The sequence below is a fragment of the Lynx rufus genome, unplaced genomic scaffold (assembly GCF_022079265.1).
Source record: "Lynx rufus isolate CCGP_SWC_20201006 ecotype Redwood Valley unplaced genomic scaffold, mLynRuf1.p SCAF_16, whole genome shotgun sequence".
Classification (NCBI taxonomy): Eukaryota; Metazoa; Chordata; class Mammalia; order Carnivora; family Felidae; genus Lynx; species Lynx rufus.
This window is the reverse complement of record NW_025814830.1, coordinates 3,202,501-3,221,774: the sequence shown is the minus strand read 5'-3', so window position 1 is coordinate 3,221,774 and position 19,274 is coordinate 3,202,501. Positions and strand designations below refer to the sequence as shown.

The 19,274-nt window shown below is 47.8% G+C and overlaps 2 protein-coding genes across 2 annotated transcripts in view; one reads left to right on the top strand and one right to left on the bottom strand.

Annotated features, from left to right (window-relative positions):
• Positions 1-3,656: 3,656 nt before the first annotated feature.
• On the top strand, positions 3,657-13,492 carry LOC124510857 (sialic acid-binding Ig-like lectin 8). Its single transcript, XM_047077533.1, has 7 exons — positions 3,657-4,373; positions 4,557-4,835; positions 5,061-5,108; positions 5,950-6,198; positions 7,031-7,127; positions 7,685-7,781; positions 12,502-13,492. Exons 1-7 carry the CDS (start codon positions 3,932-3,934, stop codon positions 12,676-12,678), a joined length of 1,389 nt encoding a protein of 462 aa, XP_046933489.1. The 5' UTR covers positions 3,657-3,931; the 3' UTR covers positions 12,679-13,492.
• Positions 10,244-19,274, bottom strand: part of CEACAM18 (CEA cell adhesion molecule 18) — a 13,922-nt gene continuing 4,891 nt past the window's right edge. The window contains exons 4-6 of the mRNA XM_047077541.1: positions 18,024-18,305; positions 16,617-16,752; positions 10,244-11,682 (exon numbers count right to left, since the gene is read on the bottom strand). Of these exons, the coding sequence (XP_046933497.1) occupies positions 11,664-11,682; positions 16,617-16,752; positions 18,024-18,305 (437 nt within the window). The 3' untranslated portion in view covers positions 10,244-11,663. The remainder of the gene's footprint in view (positions 11,683-16,616; positions 16,753-18,023; positions 18,306-19,274) is intronic.

The window sequence follows — 19,274 nt, the reverse complement described above, 5'->3', positions numbered from 1 at the left end:
CCCCCCACTCCTCCTCCACTTGCTCTCTCTTGCTCTCTCAAAATAAGTAAAGAAACATTTTTTAAACATTTTTAAAGAAATACAGTATGTAGAAAAATTCATCAAGCCTGTAAACCTCCAGAACGTTACCTTTTACCTATTAGCTATGATTTGTGCAAGCTAGTGTTTCAGTTACCTGTTGCTGCACATCAAGCCACCCTACAACTCAGTAGCCTGAACAATCATTGTATTTTGTCTCACAGTGCTGTAAATTGGTCAGAGCCCAGCTGGACAGTTTCACCCCTTGTCTTGCTCTGGGCTCTTCTGGGCAGTTATGTTGTGATGGTGGCCAGGGCTGGGCCTGGATGTCTGAGGCTCAGGGTTCCTCTATGTAGCCTCTCTCTCCATCAGAGTCCCCTGGGTTGCTTACACAGACGCCCAGGACTCTGCGAGGCAGGAGCAGAAGCTACCAAGCCTTCTTAATATCTGAGCTGTATGAGTCTTAGAACATCTTGTCCTCCACATTCTATTAATCAAAGTAGTCATGGACCTGACCTTGATTCAAGAGGAGGAGATAATAATAACAACTTTATCTCATAATGAGAGGAGCTCCATGTTTGCATAAGGAAGGGCAGGGTTGTTTGGGGTGGTCTTTGGAAGCTAGTTCCTACAGCTGCCCATTTGTCTTGAGTTTTGGCTGCCTGCTCTATGTGATGAGGGGATTACCCCTCTCTGTCAGAGATGTTCAGAAAATGAAATGGAACCGGATATGTAAAAGGGCAACACAGAACCTTCACTTTCCCTGCTCTTGAACTAGTGGCAACAGCCTGGCATTGTCCATAGGACATTTCTGAGGGTGGATAGAAGGATAAGGAGGAGAGACTGACACCTTCCCTTCCCCTGAGGGAGTTCCCTTCCCCTGGAGTTTCCCTTCCAGGTAGACCTAAGCCCTCTCCAGCACATCTGACATGCTGAGTATACTGACTCCAGACCTAGGATCCCTGTTCTGTGTGATCAGGCCCCTCCACAGAGCTGTGGACATGCCCAAAGCCAGCACTCCCCTCTGATTCAGAACCACGGACAGCACCACCACCCTTTCCCAGGGCCCACCCCCCACCCCCAGCCAGGTAAGTCCTGTTTGGAGATAGCGCCCCCCTGTGGGTGGTGGCCCTCCTCTGCTGGGGCAGAGGTGATGTTGGTCACAAACAGAGCGCAAAAGTTGGTAGCTGGAGGAGGATTTCCAGCACATTAGGAGACTGAGTAGGATTGAGAACACAATACCTGAGAGTCCAGGAATTCTCAGGGTACCAAGATCACCTGTGAAATTCACATCCCTTGAGATTGCCTGAGAGTCCCTACCATGTCAACTTGTCTCTGAGGACCCACTTTGCAGTTCAGAAGGGCAAGAGCCCCCGCCGTCCCCCCCACCCATCCCCCTCAGCCATCCCTAGACTTCACCTCCCCCATCCCAGCCACCTACCCTGTGACATTGGAATTGTCAGGAATCTGTCTCCCAGCCAGATGCTACTCCCCTCAAAGACAAGAGCTACATCTCTCATATTCACCCCTTTACTGGAAACCTGAAGGCATAAGGTAAATGGTTGTTGAATGAATGAGTGAATGAATGAATGAAATTTTCTCTCCATCTCATGGGAAAAGTTGATAATTCTTCCCTCTCAGATTAACATAAACTACCCATCTCCCAGCTCAATGAATTCTGGTCTGACAAAGATTGGTTAAGTAGTTCCCTGTGTAGACAGTGGTGTATGAGACAGGGCACCCATATATGAATTGTGCAATTCATTTGCCCACTCTGGACCTCAGTGTCTTCTTCTGAAAATCAGAGAAGTGGGGCTAGAAGGCCTCCTAGCTCTGATGGCCTGTGGGTTATAAGTTCCTCCTTTGCACACAGCTAGATTCTCTGTGGTTTCCCCATATCTCTCCTTCTCATTCTTCTGCTTTTCTTTTTTTTTTAATTTTTTTTAATGTTTATTTATTTTTGACAGAGTGAGAGAGACAGAGCACGAACGGGGGAGGGGCAGAGAAAGAGGGAGACACAGAATCCAAAGCAGGCTCCAGGCTCTGAGCTGTCAGCACAGAGCCCGACGCGGGGCTCGAACTCACAAAACGCGAGATCATGACCTGAGCCGAAGTTGGACACTTAACCGACTGAGCCACCCAGGCGCCCCTCATTCTTCTGCTTTTCTTTGCAAACTGGGGACCATGGGAAACAGATTGGACATGGCCCAACCCTTCTGACTATAGAGAGGCTGCAATTGACCCTGCTGTGTGTGGTTCAGCACAGGGGGATGGGGCTGCAGGGTGACACGTGGCAGCATTGCAGGAATTATGATGGTGCAGGGGTGCCTATGCATGCCGAAATCCTGCCCCTTCCCTTCTCGGTGACCCCAGTGCTGACTGTGCCCCTGGTTATGGGTAAGGATTCAGGGCAGGGGTAACGTGGGAGGGGCAGATTCATGAAGTTGCATGGAAGAAAACAGACTAATGTTCTCTGTGCACACACAGTCTTAAGAAAAACATGAGCGTAGTACTACATAGTACAAGCAGCATGCTCGGGTGATGAAACCATGAAGAAAAAAGCAAGGGAACAATCAGCATTAAAGTGAGTCTAGGGACTCCTTTGGGAGGAGTGGGGCGTGCAATAGGGATGGGGATCGAAGGGATGGTCCACGGTGCCTGAAATGCTCTGTTTCTATTTTGTGATGAATCACTGAGTTGTTCTTGTTGGAGCCTCTTCTTTGTATCTTATGTTCCCCCCACCCAAATGTGTCAAGAGAACCAACATAGGTGGAAGGAGGCACCAGAACCTCCTCCCAGCCCCCAGCCACACAGTTAAACATAACCTTCTGTGAATTCAGGTGCACGTCTCTTCTCTCACCAAATCATCCCCACCTGGAGAGTGGATGACACCCAGCTGGCATTCCTCACTCCCTGTCTCCTGCACACCTGACTCCTGGGACCAGAGCCCTCACGGGCAAAGCCCTAGAGGTTGGCAGACCCCGCCACCTTCTGGAGCAATAGAAAAAAGGGTGAGATACCAGCGGTGAAGAAATCGTCCTGGCACCCAGACAGCCGCAACAAAGGGGGAAGTTTCTACCCCTTTCAAAATTGGTCCCTTTTCCTCTGCCCTTCCCCCCATACCAACCCTGTGTACAGCCACAGCTTCAGTTTCCCATGTGTCCTTTGTGTCAGTCTCCCCTCAATGTCCTTGGAATCTTCGTCTCCCCTGCTTGAGTGTCCCCTGTGCCCAGTCTTCCTACGACACGACCTCCAACCTCCAACCTTCCTATGAACAGCACCTCTCTCTGCCTGTGTGTCCCCTGCCACAGGGAGCTCTGGGTACCGACACCTACTGTTTCCTTGCTGGAAAGTGACTCCAGGGGCAGTGCCTGGGGCTAGTGTGTGGTCTCATGAGCAGGGAGGGGAGGCCTACCATGTGGATTCCAAGGGAGGGAGGACAGTTGACCTCCTCACACCTCCACCCCCGGCCTCCCCCATCTCTCAGGTCCCTATGTCCCCACATGAGTTCCACAGACATGTACAGCCTGTGATTCAGGTGGTCTGGCCCAAAGGAACCCTTTTTCACTTTGCAAAAAAATGACCCCAGAAGGGGAGGGGCATTGGCAGGAAGGCGGGAGATGGGGCTCGAGCCCTGCACAAGGTGTGCATTTGGGCGAGGCTCTCACCCTCTCTGGCCTCTAGGCCCAGGGTCCCCAGCAGTGGAGATGTGGTGGTGGATGGCTGATTCCCAAGGGCTGTCCCGGCCCTGACAGCGTCTGCGTGCGAGGTTCCTTCTCTGACGAGGGCCACTGTTCTGACATCACTGTCAACTTCCTGTCGGGGCCTCCTCTCAGTCTTGCAGCTCTTAGCTTCTGAGAGACAAACCTGGAGAAACAGGCTCCCCGGGGACCTGGCGCCTCCAAGCCCAGACATGCTTCTGCTGCTGTTGGCCCTGCTCTGGGGGACGGAGGGGGCCGAGGGCCAGAGGGGGGCCGAGAGGGGGCCACAGGGGCATTACTGGCTGCAAGTGCAGGACGCAAAGGGGCAGGAGGGCCTGTGTGTGCGAGTGTCTTGCAGATGCTTCTATCCCCGGGAAGGCTGGTCTGAGTCTACCCCAGCTCTCGGCTACTGGTTCCGGAAAGGGGCCGGTGTACAACAGGATGTTCTAGTGGCCACAAACAACCCAGATGGAAAAGTGTGGCAGGAGTCCCAGGGCCGATTCCGCCTCTTCGGAAACCCCCAGGACTACGACTGCTCCCTGGACATCAGAGATGTACGGAGAGGGGACTCGGGGACATACGTCTTTAGGGTGGAGAGGGGGCCTTCTGTGAGATATACTTACACACGGGACCAGCTCTCCGTGCGTGTGACAGGTAAGGAGCAGATTGTGGGAGAGGCCACAGGGGAAGGTTGGGGGTCCCAGGACAACCCGGGAGGGGCTGGGGGTAATGCATGCTGGGGCTCAGAGGCAGGGGCTGGACCAAAGCCTGAGGCTTCTCTCAAGGCTGCACCTCGGACCCTCCTCCTGATCCCCGTGTCTCCCCATCTCCCCCCAGCCCTGACCCAGACACCTGACATCCTTATCTCGGGGACCCTGGAGTCTGGACGCCCCAGTAACCTGACCTGCTCTGTGCCCTGGGCCTGTGCGTGGGGCACGCCCCCCATCTTCTCCTGGACGTCAGCAGCCCTCACCGCCCTGGGCCCCAAGACCCACCTCTCCTCTGTGCTCACCCTCACCCCACGGCTCCAGGACCACGGCACCGACCTCACCTGTCAGGTGACCTTGCCTGGGACCGGAGTGACCACAATGAGGACCATTCACCTCAACGTGTCCTGTGAGAACCGGGCCAGGGCCACCGGATCCCTGATGGGGTCCTGAGGGCAGTTGGCTGGGGGGGTCAGGGCCTGGGACCTTGGGTGTCGGGTCCTGGCATGTGGGCTGGGAGGGGGTCGGGAGGATCTCCACCCTCTTCCCATTTCTCCAGCTCCCGTGGGGACTGAGGGCCAATGTCCACCAGCCCTCTCCGTTGACGCCAATCTGTCATGTCTTTCTGTCCCAGATTCTCCGCGGAACTTGACCGTCACTGTCTTCCAAGAAAACGGCACAGGTAGGATAGGGGCTCTACTAGGGTGCAGGGAGCAAGGGCAGGGCCGGGTCCCTCTTGTGGGTCCCCCAGGGGCCCTCCCCCTCCCCGGCCCCCATGGCCCTGTGAGCAGCTGTCCCCTTCGGCCCCTCCCTCCCCCACTTCTGCCCTCCCCCCTGTTATCAGGAGAGCAAGAACAGGGCGACACTCGCCCGGCAGAACTGCCCCTTATGCACCTCCGGACGCCCTCACCTTTTATTTTCCTGCCAACCGTTTATCTGAGTGCTTTTGAACAGCTAATCTATTCACACGGACACGTATTCATAACGCCCAGCAAAGTCGGCCTCAGATGTCCAGTTCCCTCCCGGAAAGTGCCTCATGTCCAGAGGCTGCTCTGAGTCTCAGTGTGTTTGCTAAGGATCTAAGGGGCCCTTTGCCGTCAGTAACACAGACTGTCCTCCTTCTGCTCTGTGACTGCGCAGTGTTCCTTCACGTGGGCGGGTTCTGCTTCTGCGTGCGCCTTCCACTAACGGAACATCACGGCGTTCATTTTACTGTATTACCCAAAATGCTATGATGAGTAAGTAAACTTGTGTCACCTTTCACAGCAAAGTGTACGTATGTCTGTGGGGTAAGTTCCTAAAAGCAAAATGTAGCTTTTATGTTCTTTCCAAGTTGAGAAATGCGGCCAAGTTGTCCTGCATGGAGGGTGGACAAGTGCACATTCCCACCATCAAGGGGAGAAAGTGTGCCTTTTCCTGCACTTCAATTGACCTCTGTTCCCCGTCCCCTCCTCCGGTCTCTTTTCATATCCTTCTGCTTTCTCTCTTTTTGTCTCTCTGACCCTCAGTCTCTTTTTCTCCAGCACCCACAGCCCTGGAGAATGGCTCATCTCTTTCAGTCCTGGAGAGCCAGTCCTTGCGCCTGGTCTGTGTCGTCAACAGCAACCCCCCTGCCAGGCTAAGCTGGGCCCAGGGGCACCTGACCCTGTGCAGCCCGAACCCGGGGGTGCTGGAGCTGCCTCGGGTACAGGAGAGAGATGAAGGGGAATATACGTGCCGAGCTCAGAATGCAGTGGGCTCCCAGCACGTCTCCCTGAGCCTCTTGCTGCAGAGTGAGTGCATCTGTGGGGGTGGCTGGAGGAGAACAACAGCACCTGCCCCCCCCAACCCCGGGGCTCCCCAGCTGCGCCCCCTGGCCCTTAAAGGGGATCTCAGCTCTGGTCTGTGCTCCCCTGTGAGGCCTGGATTTTCCCTGCTACCTTCAGTATCACTGTCCTCTTCCAGCCAGACCCCAGCTGTAGGGTGGGGTGAAGGCTGAGAGGGGAAGCCAGGGGAAAGGGGTGGGTCTTGGAGGAGAGGGGCTGGGGCCTGCACAGGTGTGTCTGAGAACACAAGGTCCTTGATTTGTGGGGCAGGAAGGAGGCCACCATGTGCCCAAACTTTAAGGAGAAGCCAAGGTGCCTGTGTAGCTCAGTCAGTTAAGTGTCTGACTTGGGCTCAGGTCATGATCTCACGGTCCCTGGGTTTGAGCCTTGTGTCAGACTCTGTGCTGACAGCTCAGAGCCTGGAGCCCGCTTCGAACTCTGTGTCTCCCTCTCTCTTTGCCCCTCCCCCCCTCAAAAATAAACATTAATTTTTTTAATTTAAGGAGAAGCCAAAAAACCTCAGTAATGGAAGTAATACTGCAACACAGTATTTTTTAAAAAATATACACGAACATAAAATAAATATCTCAATGGACAAAGTAACTGCATTTTAAATAAATACAGGCTGCAATCCAGCCCCTGTGTGCCTCACTCACCTGGTCCTAATCCCCTCCCCCAGCCCCAGGTCCCTGTGTTTTGAGGCTGGCAGGGGGGCTGGAAAAATCTAGGGTCCCACAGGAAGTGGGAGAAGATACCGAGTCCTTGGAGAGGAATCACCAATAATTCAATCTGTGTGCAGGAAAAACATGGCCTTTATCAGAAAGGCTGCTGGGGGCAGTCGGGGGAGCAGGTGCAACGGCTCTGATCTTCCTGGTTCTCTGCATCATCATTATCCTGTGAGCATTGACCTTGGGGAGGGAGGGATAGCCCTGGGCAGGAAGGGCAGGCGAGCACAGGATGGAGGGACCTGGGTGGGTGAAGAATCTGAAGCAAGGGCAGGAAGGAGGTCGATGGCACCTGGGTGAGTCTGTCACGGAACTCTTGGGGCACCTGGGTGGCTCAGCTGGTTAAGCATCTGACTTCGGCTCAGGTCACCATCTCGTGGTCCGTGGGTTTGAGCCCCGTGTCGGGCTCTGTGCTGACAGCTGGGAGCCTGGAGCCTGCTTCAGATTCTGTGTCTCCCTCTCTCTCTGCTCCTCCCCTGCTCACACTCTGTCTCTCTCTCAAAAATAAATAAAGATTAAGAAAAAAATAAAAAAAAAAAAGAGCTCTGTCCCCATTGTCCAGGATAGGAAGGCCTGCATTCTCAACACTAGGGTCTCTAGAATGGGATCACCACTCTCCCACCTCCATCACCCTTCCAGCCCCTTAAGAGAGAATGGAGGAGGGGGTCAGTCTGCCCACAGCATGCTGAGCTGGCCAGACTGAAAGGCTTTCTGGTCTCTTCTTTCAGAGTGAGATCCCACAGGAAGAAAGTGACAAAGCCTTCAGTGGGCACCAAGAATACAGGCATGGAGAGTGCAAACGTTGTCACGAGGCCAGTGTCTCAGGTGAGTGACCTGGGCATCTTGCCATCAAGCATCCTATCCCAGGATAGGATACCTATCCCAGGATGGCATTTAGAATTGCTCTACTGAGCGTGGCCAAAGTTCCTCTCCTTATCTCCTCCTCCTCCTCCTTGGGGATTCCCCATCTTTGGGACAGCACAACCACTCCCTCCTCTTTCTTTCCTGTCAGGCATGCAGGAGTCACCTTCTGTCTCTCCTCCTTGTCTTTCCTACAGCCCCAAATTCACCACATCTTGTCCATTTTTCCTCTTAAGGACAGCTAGCTTCACCCCTTCTCTCTATCTTGACCCCCATCATTGCCAAGGATTCAGAATCTTTTTCCTGGACCTCCTCATCTCCTTGCCTCTCACCTTCCTTGTCCTATACCAAGCAGTCATCCAAAAGCCACCATTATCCAGTTCCTCTGCATTTAAACACCTGTTTGCCCCCATTGTCTAAAGCAGAGGCTGGCAACTTTTTCTATCAAGGGCCAGATAGATACTTTTGGCTTTGCACACTTTACAGTCTGTTGTAACCACTCATCTCTGCTGTTGTAGAGTGAAAACAGCCATAGACCATATGCAAATGAATGAGCACAGCTGCGTTCCAATAAAACTTTATTTAAGAGATTGAGCCCCATGTTGGACTCTGTACTGGTGGCATGGGCCAGCTTGGGATTCTCTCTTTCTCCCTCTGCCCCTCTCCCCTGCTCATGCACTCTCTCTCTTCAAAAGAAAAATTAAAAAATTATCTAAGATCATAACTGAACCCAGAGAAATTGTCAAACATGGCAGTATTCTCAATTGAAAATGAAAGGAGCAGAGACGTTGATTTTGAAAATGTCCTCTCTACGTTTGCTTCCAGTAAAACCAGGAAAGCAAAATTATCATAAATTCTGGTTCGGGTATAAATAAAATCTTTAAACTGAAAATAATGTTTTATTACATGCATTCTTCAAGTTTGCAATAATATTTTAATTATTTTAATGTGGGTGAAAAACTGTTAGAAACACAAACACACACACACACACATATATAAGCACATGTATTTTCTTCTGCCTTAGGCTCTAGTTGGCTCAGAAAGTCACTCTTACTTTCCACTCCATCCACACTGGACTCCTCTGAACAAGGGTATTTGTGCCTCTGGTGTTTACATGGACTGTTATTCTCTCCTCAAATGCTCTTCCTTCCCATTTCCACTTCTTCATTCCTGTTCAGCCTTCACGCTCTGATGTAAATGTCATGCTTTTCATTCATTTATAGTCAGACTGGAAGTCTTTGGAGGTTTTTGAGCAGAGTACCATGTATCTTTTATTTACTAATTCATTTGGGAAGTGCTATTGAGCCCCTCCCAAGTGACAGGGATTCATCTCTGAAAAAAAATTGTTCATCTTGGGCTCCGTGAAGTATCAGTCTAGACAGAGGGATACAACCAAACCAAATAAACAACCAATCAAACAACAAATAAGTGACTACAATGTGAAAGGCAGACGTGTACTTGGGGGAAAGTGGAGGGCACAGAGACCAGGGGTGCTGGGGAGATGGCTTGTGTTTTTTCTGTGCTTTATTTTTTTGTGGTAACTTTACCATCTTAGCCATTTTTAAATGAATAGTTGTGCAACACATTTCTAGAACATTTTCGTCTTGCAAAACAAACTCTGTATGTGTCCATCGGACAGCGAGTACCCACTTCCCCTGACACTCCTGCCCCTTGAAACCACCATTCTGCTTTCTGCTTCTGTAGGTTTGATGGCTTTCGTAGATACATCACAGAAGTGGAATCATGCAGTTTTTGTATTTTTGTGACTGGCTTATTTCACTTAGCATAATGTGCTCAAGGTTTATCCATGTTGTAGCCTGTAACAGGATGTCCTTCTTTCCAAGGACTGAATAATATCCTGTTGTATATAATAATGTATATAGCACATTTTCTTTATCCATTCTTCTGCAGATGGATACTAAGTTTGCTTCCACCCCCAGCTATTGTGAATAATGCTGCAATGTACATGGGCATGCAAATATCTTTTTGAGATCCTGCTTTCAATTTGGGGGGATAGACACTCCCAAGTGGAATTGCTGGGTCATGGGAGTTTCCATTTTAAATTTTGAGAAACCGCCATACTGTCTTCCACAGTGGCTACACCATTTTTCTTTCCCAGCAACAGTGCACAAGGGCTCATTTTTTCCATATCCTTGCCAACACTTGCTATTTTTTATTTTTCATTTTTTTTTTTGCTTGCTATAGTGGGCATCATCTCACTCCTCATGGATGTGAGATGATAGCTCACTATACTTTTGATTTGCATCTCTCTAATGATTAGCAATGGTGAGTGTCTTTGCATAGGCTTGTTAGCCATTGTATATCTTCTTTGGAGAAATGTCTAATTCAAGGTGTTTTTTTTTTTTTTACCCATTTAAAAAACTGAATTATTTGGGGTTTTTTGTTATTGAATTGTAGGAGTTCTTTATATATCCTGGATAATATCCTGGGTATTTTCAGATATATGATTTGCAAATATTCTCTCCCATTCCATAGGTTTGGCCTGTGGTTTGTGTTAGAGATGATTAAGCAAAGACATGAAGGAGGTTCAAGAGTTTGCGATCTATTGTGATCAAAGAGCATGCTGGGCAGAAGAAACAGCAGGTGCAAATGCTCAGAAATGGGAGGCAGACCAGTGAATGGAGGACCAGCAGGAAGTCTGTGTAATTAGACAGAGAGAGGCAAGTGCCAAGAAATGGGACATGAGTTTGAAGAAGTCAGGGTGTTTGTAAATCATGTCTGCACACATAGTCCACTGTGGGCGTCTGGAGGCGTTGAAGCAGAAGAAGGACACAATCCAGGTTTCATGTTCACAGATCCCTCTGGCCACTAAGTGTGAAAGAGACTGTGTGTGGCAGGGAAGTTAAAAAGGAGGCTAGAGGAACATTCCCGGCTGGAAATGATGGTGGCTGGAACCAAGATGTCATGAGGGTGGGGCTTGATTGCATTCCAGATGAAGTCTGAGGTTAAGGCTAAATGGAGTTTGCTAATGGATTGAGGGTGGGGTATGAGTGACAGAGGGGGTCCGGGATGACTTCTAGATTTTTCCTGTGGGCAGCCAGAAGAACAGAGGCACCAATCATCGTGCTTGAGAAGGTTGTAGGAGGAAGAGATTTGGGGGAGTAAAGGAGAAGTTCCGTTTGAATATGTTCTGTGTGAGTTTTGGACGAGGGAACGGGGATTTCAAGTACACCACTGGATCAAAGTCTACGGTTCAAGGGAGAGAATGGGCTGGAGGTATCCGGGGCCCCTCTAATACTTAGGGGTCAGGGAAATGCAAAGCAAGCAGCAAAGAGACCGCTGATGGACACCTTGCAGTCCAGAAAAGAAGCGCTTTTGTTTAGGGAAGACAAGCAGTTGGATGACCTTTCTGTTGTTGCAAAGTCCAGAAAGGCGGGGACTGAAAGGGGCCCATGTGGCTTTCACTAAGCAGAGGCCTTGGTAACAACGGCGTCAGGAGGTGGTTGTGTGTGTGTGTGTGTGTGTGTGTGTGTGTAACTCTTACTCTGAACAATCAACAAAAACAGGAATCGTTCCGTTGAAGTGTTCTCTCATCAAGGGCGGGGAGCAGCAGAGCATCAAGGGCGGGGACAGCATGCTGCTGTCATGAACCGGCACACATTTAGTGGCTTCCAACAGCATACATTTATCATCTTACAGTTCCAGAGGTCACAAATCCAAGTCCACAAGTTTTCACTGGGTTAAAACCAAGGCATTGGCAGGCAGGACTGAGTTCCTTCTGGAGGCTCCAGGGGAGAAAGGCATTTTCTTGCTTTTTCCAGAAGCGTCTGTATCCCTTCGTTCGTGACCCAGGTCTCTGTCTTCAAGGCCATGAGTATAACATCTTCAAGTCCCTCTCTGCCTCCTTTGAATTGTAAAGATAAAGACCCCTGTGATTACATTGGTCACACCCCAATAATCCAGGGCAAACTCCCCATCTCAATATCCCTAATCTAACTTCATCCTTAAAATCCCTTTTTCCATGTAAGGTAACACATTCATAGGTCCTAGGGGATTAGGGTGTGGGCATCTTTGGGGGGCTATTTTTCTGCCTATGTCATAGGGACATAATTTCTTTGACTGTCCGTCCATGAAACTGTGAGCTCCCTAAGGACAGGTGCTGGCTCAAATTGAGGCTTTGCAATTCTCTCTCTCTCTTACCCAGTTCCTGTCCATTATATCATAATTCACCATTAGATACTTACTTGTTTAACTTGCTTCTTGCCTCCTCCCTCGATTAAAGTGTCAGCTGCAAGAGGTCAGTGCCTACATCTCTTCTACTCATTACAGTATATGCAGCACCCAGCTCAGGGCCTCGTACACAGGGGGCCTCAGTAGGACACCAGGCTTTGGGGTCAGAAAGGACTTGGGCTGGATCCTGGTTTCACCGGGGACTTTGAGCACGCTGTTTTCTTGGTTCACCCTCAGTTTTCGTATCGATAAAATGAGGACAGTAATAATATCTTCCTTATGGGGTTGTTGTGGCAAATTAATGAGATTCACAAGCATCAAATAAAGTGCTATATATTAAATACTTGAGGAAGGTATGAATGGAGGGAATTCCACAAAAATGTATGTGAGATGAATGGATGAAGGAATTTATGGACTTCTCTCCTGGGTATTCTCTGCCTCACTCTATCCCCCACTGTTTGGTTCTGACTCCCTTTTCTCTTCCTTCACGCAGGGTCTCCTGATTGAAGCCTGGGCAGGCAGCCTTCCCCCAGATGCCGCCACCCCCTCCTTACGGGAGGAAGAAGAGCTCCATTACGCAACACTCAACTTTCACCAGACAGAGACTTGCTGCCCACAGGAACAGGTGGCCCCTAGTATTGAGTACTCAGAGATCAGGATTCACAAATGAGAGACTGCTGAGACCCCGCCCTGGCTTGAGAGATCTTGGCCCCTGAAGGGCAAAGAAAAAGTCAGGGGCCAATTCCTGTAGACTTAGAAGCCCTCCAGATGATGAGCTGTGAGTACGAGAGAAAGAACACAAGCTTTGTAAACAGAGTATTTCAAGTGCAAAGTCATATGCTGTGCCTTACCAAGTAAGCGACAGACCAATCCCTGCCTTTCTGTGCCTCAGTTTCCTACTCTGTGAAATAGGGATGAGAAGCCTACCTGTAAGCTCATGGTGAGAAATTTATATAGAAAGGCAAGGGACCTAGAATAGCAAAACAATCTAGTGAAGGAAGAACACGGTTGGAGGAATCAGACTTTACTATAAAGCTAGAGTAATCAAGACACTGTGGTGTAGAACGGAATCAAGTCCGTAAACAGAGTGTGTGTATATGGTCAGTTGAACAGCACCAAGTCAGTTCAGTTGGGAGAGGAGGGACTTTTCAACAAGTAGTGGGAGAACAAGTAGGTCAAGGTTTAGAAACAATGAAACTTGACCCCTTTTTCACATCACATGCAAAAAATTAGTCTGAAATGAATCGTAAACCTAAAAGTAAAAGTGAAAACTATAAATATTTTATTATTGTGCTGCCCAATATGGTAACCACTAGCCGCACATGGCTCTGGAGAGGTGCTACACTTAGTATGCAAAAAAAAAAAAAAGATAAAAGATCCCATTAACAATTTTTCATATTGATTACCTGTTGGAATGATAATTCTTTGGATATATTGGTTCCTTTAGACTATTATTAAAAGTAATTTCATTTGTATTTCTCTGATGAAGAGTGATGTTGAGCATTTTTTCATGGCAGTTTCTTTTTAGTTTTTTTTATTATAGCTACTAGAATTTTGAAATTACGTGTTTGCTTTGCATTATATTTCTATTGGACAGCATTGCTCCAGAAGAAAATTTAGGAGTATATTTATGCATGTGCATAGATTTCTTATAGGACATGCAAAATAGTAAGCATTATGTGTGTGTGTGTGTGTGTGTATATAATAGTAAGCATTATATATATGCTAATAGTAAGTAATATATATATATATAATAGTAAGTAGTAGTAAGTAGTAAGTAATAGTAAGTAATATATATATATACATAATAGTAAGTAAGCATTATGTGTGTGTGTGTGTATATATATATATAAAATAGTAAGCATTATATATGCTAACAGTAATAGTAAGTAATATATATACATAATAGTAAGTAATAGTAAGTAGTAATAGTAAGTAATATATATATATAATAGTAAGTAATATATATACATAATAGTAAGCATTATGTGTGTGTATATATATATATAATAGTAAGCATTATATATATGCTAATAGTAATAGTAAGCAAGTAATATATATACATAATAGTAAGTAATAGTAAGTAGTAATAGTAAGTAAGTAATATATATATAATAGTAAGTAATAGTAAGTAATATATATACATAATAGTAAGCATTATGTGTGTGTATATATATATATAATAGTAAGCATTATATATATGCTAATAGTAATAGTAAGTAAGTAATATATATACATAATAGTAAGTAATAGTAAGTAGTAATAGTAAGTAAGTAATATATATATATAATAGTAAGTAATAGTAAGTAATATATATACATAATAGTAAGCATTATGTGTGTGTATATATATATATATAATAGTAAGCATTATATATATGCTAATAGTAATAGTAAGTAAGTAATATATATACATAATAGTAAGTAATAGTAAGTAGTAATAGTAAGTAATATATATACATAATAGTAAGCATATATATATGTAAATATATACATAATGCTTACTATTTTGAATGTCCTATAAGAAATCTATGCATATGCATAAATATTCTCCTAAATTTTCTTCTGGAGCAATGCTGTCCGACAGAAATATAATATATATATTATTAAACACTTCTGTTCATCAAAAGGCATGATTAAGAAAATGAAAAGACAAGCCATAAACTGGGAGAAAAAAAAATATATATGTATCTCTGAAAAGGGGCTTGAACCTAGCATATATAAAGAATTATTACCAGTTAATAACACAATAACCTAACTGTTAAAATGGGGGAAAAGACGCAGCCATATATTTCACAAGAGATCCAAATGGCCAGCAAGTACAGGAAAGCTGGTCAACGCTACTGGACATCAGGGAGACGAAAATCCATCACAATGAGATGCCCTATCACATCGGCTAGAATGGCTAAAATCAAAAAGCCTGAGCACAGATATCCCTATGAGGTCAATGCCAGTATTACACCCATTTTACACATGGCAAACTAAAGCACAAATGGGCTGTCACACTGATGGCCGATAACTGCAAGCTTCGTGATACAGAGACCACGTAATGATCACAGAGAGGTTCCATATCGAAAAAGTAAATGATTTGAAAAAAGAATGTGTCTTCTAAAATCTTCATCATCACCTCGGTCGATACCACCACAGTCATCTTCACTGTGGTCACGGCCACCACTGCCACCATCATTACCATCAAAACCATTGTCACCACGGCATTAACATCACCATCATCTCCATCGTGCCTCAGTGGTTCTCAATCAAGGCAATTTTGTTCTCCTTGAGACCTTTTCTTTTCTTTTCTTTTCTTTTTCCTTTCTTTTTATTTTATTTTTTTCTTTTCTTTTTTAAAGGTTTTTCTTGGCGCCTGGGTGGCGCAGTCGGTTAGGTGTCCGACTTCGGCCAGGTCACGATCTCGCAGTCCCTGAGTTCGAGCCCCGCGTCAGGCTCTGGGCTGATGGCTCGGAGCCTGGAGCCTGCTTCCGATTCTGTGTCTCCCTCTCTCTCTGCCCCTCCCCCGTTCATGCTCTGTCTCTCTCTGTCCCAAAAATAAATTAACAAACGTTGAAAAAAAAATAAAGGTTTTTCTTTTCTCTTTTTTTTTTTTTTTTTGAGAGAGGCAGAGAGAGACAGAGCACAAGCAGGGGAGGGGCAGAGAGAGAGAGGGAGACACAGAATCCGAAGCAGGCTCCGGGCTCCGAGCCGTCAGCACAGAGCCCGACGCGGGGCTCGAACTCACGGACCGCAAGACCATGACCTGAGCCAAAGTCGGATGCTTAGCCTACTGAGCCACCCAGGCACCTCCTTGGGGCCTTTCTCATGCCTAGAGTCATTTTTGGTTGTCTACGCTTAGAGTGGTGGAGGTAATTGCTATAGATACCAAGTGGGTAGAGGCCAGCGATGTTGCTAAACATGGTACAGTGTGCAGGATAGCCATATACCCCATCCCCACCTGAAATAATTACCTGGCTCCAGATATTGATAGTGCTGAGGTTGACAAATTCTGGTCTACTCTATACTGAGAATGCTGCTGACTGCTTCATCCTCCCAGGTAAGTTCTAGCCCCCACATTACCTACCCTTCAGGGCAGGCGTTCCCCTTCCCATGCTCCAGGTGGGCTAAGAGGACCTGAGGGGAATGTGATCTACCCATGGCCACGCTGGAGGCAGAGCTGGGATTTGAACCCAGATCAGAACCTTCCCTCTGCCCAGTCTCCTCCTCTGCATAGTTTACTATCTGTTTCCCCAGCTTCACTTGCTAACTAGTGACTATCATGTACCAGACTCATGCTGGATGCTTGGCACCCACCCCGCTCGTTCTCACAGCTGCCCCTGTAGGTGGGCCTCCATATCCACATCATAAACACAAAGGAAATGGGCTGAAGTCATTGGGTGAAACCCCATTGGTCTTTGGAGGCATGACCACCTCTACGCTCTCCCTCTTTGCTACTGGCTTCTGGTCCTCGACCTCTCTGTCTGCCCCAGATGACTCCTGACAACCAATTCCTGGCCTGTCCCTTCTCCCTTCTGGCTCTGCCTCCCCCTCTTAGGGCAGTGCTCTTGAGACCCAGTCCCCAGCCAGCACCCCACCCTTGACCCAGGGCAACAGGCACCTGGTGGAGAAATGGCTGATCAAGATGTAGATCAGGATTCCGCAGAGGTAGACGCCGCTAAGGACTATTATCACGATGAGCCACACCACTTTGGCTCCTGAGATGTAGAAGCCTCTGTTCACAACATGACTGTGCTCTGGAGGAGAGGATACATGGGGGTTAGGAACACCATCACTCAACCCTTCACTCACTCACACATTCGTTCTTCAGAAATTTATCAATATTTGTTGTGTACAAGGCACCGTTCTAGGCGCTAGGGATTCAACAGTGCACAACAACAACAAAAACCCTTCCTGCCCTCATGGGGCTAACATTCCAGCTGGCAAGTGGACAGTCGACAATTAAGCAAAGAGAGGTCTAATATCATCGCAGGTGGCAGGAAGTGCTGTGGAAAAGAATAAACCCACTCAAGGTGGTAGAGAGTGACAGGGTCAGAGGTGCTGGTTACACAGGGTCATTAACTCATTGCACAGATATTCACTGAACACCAACTACGTGCCAGGCACCATGTTTAGCACTGGAGGCGAATGGTGAGCCAAGAGTTCTCCCAGGCTCTGTCCTCCTAAAGCTCACGGTCCAGCGGAGTAGAAAGCTATGAATCAGTGCATAATTGTGCGCGTTTGTCAGTCATGTCTGGCGCATAGCAGGTGATTAGTAAATGGCGTGGAGAGACCAGAATAAATATCTCCAGCTCACATTGAGTTGTGCTTGTGGCTCGCTCTCTGGGATGAGCCAGACTGCTTCTCATGCACTGTCTGATTTAATTCTGCCAGAAGCACTGTCATACAGGGACCTTTATTATCTTGACACTACAGATGGGGACACGCTGAGGCTCAGAGAGGTGCTCTTCCCATTTACAGATTGATTCCCAAGCCAAGTTCCAGACACCACGTCCACAACAGATCTCTGTTTCCCCTACACCACCACCGCTCCCCCACCCCGCCTCATTTCAAGGCAGTCCAGCAAAACAGGGCACAGGCTGTAAGGTCAGACTGCCAGAATTTGAACTCTGCCTCCTCTGCTGATTGGAGCTGGAACCTTGAATAAAGCACTTGAACTTCCCATAGCTCAGTTTTCTCACCTGTACAATGGAGGCGGTGTTAACAACAGTCACTTGCTCTGAAGGGAGACTGTGAGGGTCACATAGCTAGTAGGGTGCTCAGTAAATGTTGGCTGGCCATATCTCCCTGGAGTTCACCCTTGCTCTGATCTGAGGTCCCTGAGGGCTTCAGAGAGGGGGTAGCTTCAGACTTAGAACTCAGAGGATGGGGGTTTTACCCAACCGTCGTGGGCATGGCATTGTAAGGCAGAGATGGCATTTCTGATGACGGGCACTACGGAGGCAAAAGCACGGAAGTGGGAGTTATTTGTGGGGCATGAGCCCCTGAGGGGGGCTGCTGTACTCACCTGATCTATGCACCTGGATCTGAAATTCCCTGTACATGGTCAGCTGAGTCATGGGGTTCTCCACGATGCATCTGTATCTGCCCATCTGCTCCCAGGACAGACTTGGGAGGATGATTTTTGCCCCTGAGAGGCTCACGAGGGAGCCGTTGTGGGTCCAGTGGTACTTGGGACTGGGTCGGGAAATGGCGTTACACTCCATGTGCACTTCGGAGCCGATCTTAGCAGACAAGATGCCATTTAAGATCATGTGACTGGTTCTCAGCTGCACCTTGTCTGGCCCATCTGCAGAGACAAGGCAAAAGTCTCAGAACCGTGTTTCTGACCCCTCGGGATCCTGTCTCCTTCCCTCAACCCACATGCAGCCCCCCCTCCCCCGCCGACCAGCAGGTGCCCCCACTCTGCACCCCAAACATCCCCTAGAGCCAACACATGCAAGGCGGCTGTCCCCAAAACAACTATAATTATAATGTTTTCCGTTACCTGCACCTACTATGAGCCAGCCCTGTGATTGCCCTTCACATCACAGTGAAACAGGGATAGAGTAGAAACAGTACAACAGGCCCCTGCAAGCCAGACTCTTTTAAAGGCTGACACATTGGCTTCATTCCCATAACAACCCTTGTGATCAATTTTACAGATGAAAAGAGAGGACTAGGGATTCCGTAGTCCCCTACTGACCCGCGAAGGGACAAAGCCAATTCCCCCTATGGCCGGGGAGGAATCTCCCCGAGCAGCTACAGGCCAAGGGTCCTGGCTCTTGGTTGCGAGCCTCTGACCAGTAAGCCATGTACAGAGGTCAGAAGCTATCTGTTCTGTGACCACTTTCTTCACATGATTGCCACAGCATGCTTGTTAGGAAATCTGACAGACTCCACGTGGTTCCGGAGTTAGATGTGAAAACTGTTCAAGATTTGTGCTTTTTCGCAGTTGAGAGATGTGAAACAGTTTGGTCAATGTGAAAGGTCCCAGGCTCATTGTAAGACCCAAGGCTCATTGTATTTATAAGTAATGTCTTCGGTTTTACAAGACCTGTTTGAGATTTTGGGGAGGTATGGCGGGGCTGCGTACTTGCCCTGGTGGACGACCAAAGAGGGTCATGCAGAAAAGAGAATGTATGAAATGTGTCATTTAGCTTTAAAATCAAACTGTTTAAGAGAGCAGTTCAATGTGAGTAAAAGGAAAAGTGAAGGCAATTTTGCTAAATTTAGAAAACCGGAATAAAAAGATCATTGGATGTAAAAGGCTCAAGGG